At 41.9% G+C, this 10,296-nt stretch overlaps 1 protein-coding gene across 1 annotated transcript in view; it reads right to left on the bottom strand.

Annotated features, from left to right (window-relative positions):
• Window positions 1-993: 993 nt before the first annotated feature.
• Window positions 994-10,296, bottom strand: part of TXLNB (taxilin beta) — a 38,884-nt gene continuing 29,581 nt past the window's right edge. Inside the window, exons 8-10 of the mRNA XM_012805453.1 lie at window positions 5,990-6,082; window positions 3,348-3,443; window positions 994-1,782 (exon numbers count right to left, since the gene is read on the bottom strand). Coding sequence (XP_012660907.1) covers window positions 994-1,782; window positions 3,348-3,443; window positions 5,990-6,082 — 978 coding nt within the window. The remainder of the gene's footprint in view (window positions 1,783-3,347; window positions 3,444-5,989; window positions 6,083-10,296) is intronic.

The raw sequence follows: 10,296 nt of genomic DNA, 5'->3' as shown, positions 1-10,296 counted from the left end.
CTTGAGACATTTGTAGCAAAAGAGTTGGGGGACCAGGGCACAGCCTGTTTCCAGTCTGAGATCCCTCCACCCGCCAGTCCCTTGCTTCCTTTCCCACTTCCAATCCTTTCCTTACAGAGAGGGCTCCCTGTGTAGGGTCTCTTGTGACCATCTTTCTGTCCATGCTGCCTGCACAGACTTGCAGTCTAACCCAGCAGCTGCCTTATTGTCTGATCCGTTGGTTGAATTTGTTGATTTGCCACTGGGTTACGTATTTTTGCTCAATGTAATGATAACCTAAATCCTTATGTTCTGAACCTACTTCTGATTCTTTAAGCCTGAGTCTATCATAGCCCCAGTGCAAGTAAGAGATAAGTTTCTGATTAGCATCTAAATATATTGCATAGAGAAAAACCCACGGAAGAGAGAAATATATGTGGAATATATACATTTATATATACACATATAAAATATAAATGTATATATGTGTATATTACATGTGTGTAAATGTATGTATATTCTTATACATATGTACACATACACATAAACACATATCTATATATTAGGTACATGTACCATTTAAATGGAACCTGGACATCCATAAATTACTATGGAACTTATTAAACTATATGTGGAAATAAATAGAACATCACATTTTCAGTATTTGTATATTATAGTGGAAGTCTTTACACATCACATCTTACTGTTGATTAAGACATTGAATTAAGTATCATCTAAATGGAAAGGTAATATGAATTTGCTATTGGTATGTGTTGTTGCCATTTGGGAAAATTATACTATTAACCAGTCTTAAATGGAAAAGCTCCAAATTAGTTGTAAGTTGAGAACAAATAGCAAAGGCTGAATTAATATGCTCTGCATAACGTTAAAAACTGTCTTGATCCTAATTCTCTTCCGTTCGACGTGGCTACCTTGTATTGCCTCTTTCAGAAGACAGTCTTTTATGAGGAAGGTGCCAAGAGTGAAGACCAGCCTCTGAAGGCCTGATGAGGCCTAGTCCACACCTTCCAGATTGGTGTCTGTCACCTCTGGTAGGTGGGGCCTGGCCAAGGCCCCTGGAGACAGCTCCCCAGCTGCTGCTGCAGGAGGTTGCCTACTGGACTCACCTCCGGGCACCCCAGTTGACCCTTGCCCATCTGCTGGGGATGGTGGCACAGGGCCACTCGACTCCACTCCCTGTAGTGGGGCCTGGGCTGGGGACTCAGGGGCCTGACCTGAAGCTTCTGCCTCTGGCTTACAGAACTGCTGCTGAGCTTGGGCTTCAGTGGGGAGACCCTCACCCTGGGCTTCTGCTTCTGACCCTGCAGGGGGATTAGTAGCCGTGGAGGGAGGTTCTGTCTCACTGCCTCCTGGGGTTTCAGCCTGAGGAGTGGGGGGAGGCAAGGGACTCTCTGACTCCCCTGAATCAACCAGATGGGGTTGCTGTGGCTCCTTGAGTGTAGTGTTACAACTCCCATGAGGAATGCCCAATTGTGGTTGGGTTTCTTTGGACTCTGGTGTGGTTGACTGTGGATGATGAATTACCATGAAGGCCGTAGCCAGATTCTGCACAGCATTTTGCACACGATCGGCCTCTTCTGGATCAATCTTTTTATCTACAGAGACATTGGACTCTGGCTCTTCATCGGAGGTGTGCTGACTTTGGTCATCCTTTTCAGACGTTTTTGCCTCTCTGATTTTTTTGTAGAGTTCATTTCTCTCTTCTTGTAAAGCACGACAGAGGTTCTCTAGCCTCCCAATTTTCATCACGAAGCACTCGTATTCTTTAGCTCTCAGTGCTTTCTGTGATTGGAAAACACACACACACACACACACACACACACATAAGCAGACATGAAAAGCAAAGTTGCCAGGATGCTCTCTGGAGACAAGCAAAACCCTTTATTCCAGAATTTGTCTAGGACCTGGCCACAGCATGGTGGTTCAATAGACATTTGGTCACGGAGACCACTTTTTTCTTGCATTGTGTGCTAGACTGGTAGAATTTTAATTAGCATAGGCTGTTTATTTAGGATAAAAAAGATGGCAAGGCTTCTTTCTGCTTTGGTCCAGAGCCTTGCATATCTTAAAGCAGATGAATTTTCTGCTTCTAAGACTAAGAAGCCAGGAGCAAAACTTATAGCAAGATGAATGAGATGGCTTGGGAGTAGGCCCTCAGCAGTGCCTAAACTATTCTATGAATAAACTGCTATGTGTGAATCCCAGCAACAATTTGATTTATGTTGATGAGTAATAAGCATATCTCTTTGGAATTGGTTGCAATTTGGGATGAATTGTTTAGAACAGTAATTACTACCATAGAAACTCACCACATACTAATTCACAATGCTGGCTGCTTCCAACTGTTCAGAAATGTTGGTGTGTTTGTGCATGAAAATGTTCCTATTCATCTCACTCCTTCACCCCTACCCTACAGTTACTCTTTACCATTAAGATCTTTTTAAAAATTTGTTTACATGGAGAGACCTTCACCTGTAAGGCCTGCCTCTTAGGTCAGGGGCTATGTATCTTTGTCTTTAAAGTCTCAAAACCTCATCAAAACCTGCTTGAACTAAGTATTTAAATGTCTGTTGTAGAAAGTAAAGAGATATCTCTTCATACCTGTCTATAAAACAGCACATACACTGAGCAGTTGGGCTGGCATCTTCTTTTGGTATATTCAAATGAGTTAATTAACTTATTCTGTGCCTGTGATGTACCAGACAGGAGAAATTCAAAGTCAAGTACGCGACTCATCCTGCCTTTAAGGCAGCAGCCCTCAACTTTTTTGGCACCAGGGGACTGGTTTCATGGAAGGCAATTTTTCCATGGACCAGGGGATGGGGTAGTATTAGATTCTCATAAGAAGTGTAGAACCCAAATCCCTCTCATGTAGGATTTGTGCTTCTATGAGAATCTAAAGCCTCTGCTGATGGGACAGGAGGGGGAGCTCAGGTGGTGATGGGAGTGATGGGGAGGGGGTGTAAATACAGAGGAAGCTTCATTTGGCTTGGCTCACAAGCTGTTCCACCTCCTGCTGGTAGCTCCTTTCTAACAGGCCATCAGCAGGTGGGGAGGTGGGTGTTGGGACCAATTGCAGCTGTAAGGAATTTACAGGTGTGTTGCTGCTCTGGGGATAGCTATTGAATCCACAAGTAAGCCCGTGACAAAGCTTTTTATGAGTCTAGACCCAATTCTAAATGACCTATGCTCTTAGTATTTTTATTACAGTTTAATATGTCACGTCTCCAAAAAATTCAGCTTTTTTTCAAGCACAATCATTTATACTATTATCTGGTCATTATATTCTAAGCATGAATATTTTGACTTAACATGGAGGATGAAAGCTGAGGGGAGAATTTCCTCACCTCTTCAATCATGTCCAACAGGGCTTTGTTACAGTTCTCAAACCGGGCTTTCCACGTGGCTGTGTCCTTTTCCAGCTTCTTCATTTTCTTAGTTGTCTACAGGAATTAGAGCATTTTAGTGTTAATCTTGAAGAGTTAGAATCTCAAGGAAACTATTAATCCCATGTGTGACATCAAGGGAAGTCCTCCTGTTACCAGCTGCTCAAGCAAACAAACGTTCAGTGTCAAGCGTGAAGATTGCAGGAGAGTCGTGATTTATTTCTGAGCCATCTGGGTCAGGGGTGAGCAAACTTATTTGCACCTGAGCCAATTCAGGAAAAAGGAAATTACTTAGGGGCACGATGTTTTGTCATTGCTTTTTCTTCCATTTAAAAGAAGACTATCTTTATAGAGTCCCACGAATCAGCTTGTCATTTAGGTTATTTGCTTTATTGAATAGGAGGCTATTCCAGTGAGAAAGCTATGTGGATTCTTAGCCATTAAAATGTTGATAGTGTCTGGGCACATTTGGGAAGTGGCCATACAAAAGCAGCTTTCTATTTTCTCAGTCTTTACGTTTGTAGGATGAGGTAAAGTTTACAAAATGTGACTACATGCATTATTGATTCCATCCTTGAAAACAGTCCCACAAGCAAGGTCCTATTTGTATCCCCATTTTATAAATGGGGGAAACTGAGGCTCAGAGAAGATGAATTGATAGAATTCACATGAGAGCAGGGCTGTAGTTATTTTATTTCATTGAATGTAACATGTGCAGAGTATCTGCTGGTCCCCAGGCCTAGGGCTGGGTGTAGGGGATAGTGGAGTGATCAAATGTGGCCTGTTTTTTTTTGAAACTGAGACCACTCACATTCTTGGTTATAGGACCTCCTCTCTGCCTGGGAGAAGTGAACAAGACATGGAATCAGGTGTGATTTCCCTGGATGAGCCAGACCTGGGCACTTGCTGTCCGCTGCTCACCTGCCCGAGGCAGGGTACCCATGAGGCCAGAGACTTGGCCCAGATTCTCAGGCCCTGGCTGTACAGAGAAGCTAGGTTTTTAAATTTTGATCACATATTAACCAGGTTAGTAATTTATAAACTTTTTAAGCTCATTGATCTTTTTAAGAATTTGATGAAATCTTTGGGATCATATTTCAGGAAAATGCAAACATGCACATCTATCTATCTATCTATCTATCTATCTATCTATTTTTTTTTGCTAATTTCCAGGGAATTCCTGGGTCTACTGCTTAAGTCTGTCTATAAATGAACTCCAGATTAAGAACTCCTAGTTTAATATTTATTCCAACTGTAAAACTATAATTTTGAAGTAAAATTTTTTTTCTGTTCTTATATTTATTCTAATCTTAAAATTCTAAAATTAAAAAAAAATTTTTTTAAATGCATAGATTTATCCTAGAATGGGAGAGCTGTAACTTTTTTTTTGTTTGTTTTGAGACACAGTCTCACTCTATTGCCCAGGATAGAGTGCCATGGTGTCAGCCTCGCTTGCAGCAACTCCTGGGTTCAAGCAGTCCTCCTGACTCAGCCTCTGGAGTAGCTAGGCCTATAGGTGTCCCCACAATGCTCCACTAATTTTTCAATTTTTGGTAGAGATGGAGTCTTGCTCTTGCTGAGGCTGCTCTTGACTCCTGAGCTTAAGTGATCCTACCGCCTTGGCCTCCTAGAGTGCTACAAGTATAGTTGTGAGCCATTGTACCCAGCCCGAACTCTACGTATTAATAAGTGTCAACCTTCTTAAGTTTGCTCACTTAATTGTGAAATTTTTCAGACTATTTTATGAAAATATTTTTGAAAGGATGCTTTCTCCACTTAAAAATGATCAATGCCAGTGCCTGCTCAGAAACACAGTTCTGATTCGGATTGGAAAAACACTGAATTGAACCAGATTCAAGCATAAGATCCAGCAATCATAATAGTAACTTAAGATTCTTGAAAAGCATTAAGACCCTTCTAAAATACATTAATTTATTTGACCTTTACCAACTTATAAGGTAGGTAGGGGATGTAAAATATCTCTATAGATTAAAAAAAAAAATTCTGGGAAGCCAAATGAATTATCCAACACTACTTGATGAATAAGAGCAGAACTTGAACTCATGATCCATCTTCTTTTACCATGTCACATGCATCTTCCCTTCTAAGAAGGCTCCTGTAAATGGTATTTCCTACTCAAATATTCCCCTTTTATTTGTATAACAGTTTTTTTAATATTTAGATTAGATATTTTTTGACTTCAGTATATATAATATGTTAAATTGCTACCTCTTATCTTTTTGTTGGCAGCTTTTGACTGGGGCTGGGTTTGAACCTGCCACCTCTGGCATATGGGGCCAGTGCCCTACTCCTTTGAGCCACAAGTACTGCCCTTGTCTTTTTCTTTTAAAACTATTTGTGGAGTAGGAAAAGAATTATTCTTCCTGAGAGTGAAACTATATCCTAGCGTTTTTGGACTCTTGCTCTGATTAATTCACCAGATACTTACCAGTAAAAGAAATGCAGCCCTAACCTCCATCCCACCTATAAACATTTCATGAAATGTGCTGAAATATCTTAGCGAGAGAAAAAGAAAACCAATGGAGAAATTGCCTGTCAAGATAGAAAATGTCAATATTTTGTGGGCGGCTGGCAATACTCACTTTATCCATTTCCTGTTTGAAAGTGGCAAATACTTCGTTGCTCTTTGTCAGTGTGCTCTGGAATTCTTCAAACCTTCCGGAGTAGAGCGTAAGCTGCCAACAGGGGGAAGGGGAGAGCTATTTTAGGGCCGTTTTCAGAATGCATGCAGGACAAAACAACATGTCATTGTTCGTTATTTGGGAAGAAAAATGACCTTTCACCAAAGGAATTCTCAGGACGATGTTAGGAACATGTTATTTTGTTTACGACAAGATCAGCCTAGGCCAGTGAGCGTGAGTCAAGAAAAATGACATTAAGAAAATAGAGCAAGAAACTAGGAAAACAAAAAGTACAAAATGACATAAAATATACCGTCATCCTTTCATTATATCATAAACTTGTATCAAGTGCCTGAGTATTCACGGGGCACTGAGCATGTGTGCAGAGTATATATACAAAAGTATTTAGCACTGGGATCCTGCTTTTAAGGGACCTCTGCTTCTCACGGGAAGCCATTCTCAAAGACAACTTGACTACAGGACAGGGGCTACAAAGTGCCTCGTCAGTTAAGGACAGCAGGTGATCAGAAAAGGTGAGCATGGCAGGTGATCATGTGAACCCCATGTTTGTGGGGAAGGGGAGCCTTGAGTTTGGTCTTTAAGGAGAGGAGCAGGCAGACAAATAAGAAAGGAAATGCAGGCTGGACACGGACGAGCCCTGCCACCATTACGCAGGTTGTGCCCCTCTCCAAGCAATTGCCATTTCTGTTTTAGACATCATTGCCTTACATGCTTATGAATAGCAGTCCCCTTTCCATTAAAATCAGCTTATTACACCAACTTTCTACTGATGGAAGTAAGGAGTCTTGAGGAAGGGATGTCTTTCTCTAATTTGCACAAAGGCATTGCAAAGCTTAGTACCACTGTGTATGTGGCTCACCAGAAGGATATACAGAAGATCCTCTGTGTCTCCGGGTCCTTAACCCCAACACTGCATTTGGGGCGGCAATGGGGCGGCAATGGGGCAGTGCAGGGAAGGAAAGTGTGTAAATACTTGGTTGTTAGTGACAGTAATAAAATAATAAAATCTTGCTTTTGAAAATAATGTTAGGGTAGCATGTTTTCAGTGAGTGGAGATTTAGTGTGGATGATTCACATTAATAAAGCCTCCATTTTCAAATGAGTCTTTGGTTCTCTTGAGTGGTTAGACCAGTACCAAGTTCTCACATGGGCATAAAAACATCCCATGTGAAGAAGCAAACTTTTGGCGTCCAGCAATGAACAAGAACCTGCAGCTGCACTGCTGGACTGGAAGGGCACCAGCTGACCAACTGTAGTGCCAGTGGGACCGGCTTTTGTATGGTGGAAAACCTGACTGGAAGCTGGCAGGGAATACGTGTGAATCAGACAATACCTAGACCCTAGAAAACTGCTTATCTAGAATGATTTCTTCCCCAATACTTCAGAATAGTACACGTTGTACTGCAGTCAACAACAATAACAAAATGATAACATAACTCCTTTCCACAGAATATATCTCACCCAAGAAAAGTCAACAATGGCAGCTGACCATTCTTTTGAAATCACTCATTGGCGATGTATGTAACAGAACTGAAATTTGTTTCTCATGGTTCCTTGGCATACAGATTGAAGAAGACAGAATAAAGAGGTCTGAGGGAATTCAAGGCTGGGAGGCTGCCCCAAGGTTTACAAATACACACTGACACACACACGCAGTGCCCAAAACAATGTTTACTCTTCTGTGGAACATACTCTGACATTCTATTCAGTTGTGTTTCATGTTTTTTCAACATACTGGCTGGGGTCCGCTGAATTGATTTCAGGTCCCATGAATGGGTCAAGCTCTTAGTTTGAGACATTCTGCCCCAGGGTAAATGCTTGTGCGGCTGGCTACCTGCAATGCCCATTATCCATTGGCCCAGGGTGGGAACGACTCCCCCAGTGGATGTGATCATCCACTTGTTCATTTGTATTCTTGGCCAAGAACACAAAACTTCTTCGTGTGTATTCTTGGCCAAGTCTCTTCTGTTCACTCTTTTTTCTTCTTCCTCATTCTTTTTCTAACTTATTAGTAATTCCAGCAGAATTACACAGGGGCCTCAGATCCCGTGGTGTCCTGAGCTGGTCCCCCCTCATGCAGCTCTCCTTTGCTTCCCGTTTGACCTTTCTGTTGAGGGGTAAACCTGTGTGGCTGACACATTTCTTAGATAACTAACCCTAACGTTCTACTCGTATAGTTACTTATTGGATATTTGCTAGGTAGTGTTTTCCTCTGACTGTCCTGCTGACAGGATGCGCGCCTGGTTGGACGTGTCATGTTCCCACTCTCATGCTGGTATCTCAGAGAGGTGTGGAAGGGACATGCAGAGGTCATGTGTAGTATTGCCCCTGCCAGGAGCAGAAATAGGTACAACCCATTCTATGGTTAGAATGATAATAATTGCCTCAATATTTCACTTTTAAATGAGCCCAGCGATGAACACATTCTTTGAACTGAGCAGCAAATTTTAGTTATAAACATTCACAGAGTGTAGGAAACCGTGTCCCGGTTTGTCATAGAACACGTGTGAGATGTGGTCTGAGAGTAAGTCCTGTCACAAGACTAGTCACAGAGGGCTCCGCTCATCCTGCGTTGGCCTGGTGAAGAGTTCAGATGTTAAAGACCATGATTACACACTTTAAACAATTTCCTGACTGGCCTTTCCCCTGGGGTCGTATTTTGTGGCTGGAGTCAGACATTGCCGACTTTCCACATCTACTACTGTCTTCATTCTTATTGATCCAATGAACACTCTATTTGTAGTGACAATTGTAACCCATTGATCATCTCTGACACTTACTCTATTGCCTCGGTTTGTATAATTGAAAGCCAGACATCTCTTCCCTAAGTGACAAACATGCCCCCAACCAGCAAATAGTTGTCTTGTGACTGAAAAGTGACTTTTGTCTAGGAGAACAACACATGATGTCTTTAATATGCATCTTGCTCAGATCTTAAAAATGGGATGAAGGACTTGGCCTCCTGCCATTGGAGACCGTATGAAACCCAGGGATGTGTTTGAGTGCTATGCCAATTAACCTGTGATGGAGGTGGTTTTTTTTTTTTTTTTTTTCAAGATGTAAACATTTAAAAAATACAGCATGGCCATAAAGTTCATGTGCAACTTACTACGTTCAACTATTTTAAATTGCACACAAACTTTATGGACACCTTGTATCATGTTAATACTTTTTATGGGGAACTTGTTTAAACACTATTACCCATACGGACTTGAGACCTCTATTTTCTTCCCGTTGCATAACGAATTATTGCAGTTTTGAAAGTGCCTTGGAGATAAAAAAGGAAGACAAAGGAGGGTCCTTGCAACTAGCAAAGCTGCCTGTGTAGAATAAGCAGAAAAGAAGACACAGTCCCCTTCGCTCGGGGCCACACCTCTCCTGCTCTGGAGTTCTCTGTGTTCACAAACTGGAGCTGAATGGAGTCATGAGATCGGCTTTTCCAGGGGTTTTCAACATTTTTGCTCATACTTTTTCATATGAACCCTTACCTAGGAGATACTGGCTCATGCGCTCATTAATGGTTTGCACTTTTTTTGCCATCATCATCACTAGATCGTGAGTTCAGTTAGGCAGAGGTTTTCCTCTCTCCTCTTGATTACTCGGTCTCCAAACCTAGAACCATGCCTAGCACTTAGTAGGTGCTTGATAAATACTGCTTGAGTTCATTATGCTTATTATGGGCCAGACACTGAGCCGAGTGCTTTGTGTGTATCATTTGAAAACAAATTGCATATATTACACATTCATCAAGTTGCTTTTCTTTTAAACATTTAAACCTATGAATAAATGTCACCCACAGATGCTAAGCAAGAGTGCATCTAATGTCAGTTAGATGGCAGTGGCTGCCTATGTGCTGTTGTTTTGAAAATACTGAACTGTAATGGGCCTCTCAGAGATTGGAGGCCTCCTGCTCGACATCACTGATTCATCATAGCAGCTTCACTCTGCAGACAAGGACATTTAGGCCCAGCGAGGTTTAGGTGAGACCCACAGGGCCACACAGCTTTTCAGGGGAAGAGTTAGGAATCTGCCTGGAGCATGGGCTCAGGGATGGACAGGAATGACAGCAAGTCTAGAATCCAGGTGGATGTTTTATCAGGTTTGAGGGGGTGTAGGTGGGAAATCGGATCACACCTTTATATTCTTATTATAGGTCATTAAAGGCCTAGATTGTCATGCCAGCTGAAGGAGTCACTCTGTAGCCCAGATTTTAACCCTATTAGTCTCCTCTTCCTTTAGCATGAGGG

Source organism: Otolemur garnettii, unplaced genomic scaffold (assembly GCF_000181295.1).
Source record: "Otolemur garnettii isolate 467f Iridium unplaced genomic scaffold, OtoGar3 scaffold00042, whole genome shotgun sequence".
NCBI lineage: Eukaryota > Metazoa > Chordata > Mammalia > Primates > Galagidae > Otolemur > Otolemur garnettii.
Note: the sequence above shows the minus strand (reverse complement) of the source record. Positions and strands in the feature narration are given on the sequence as shown.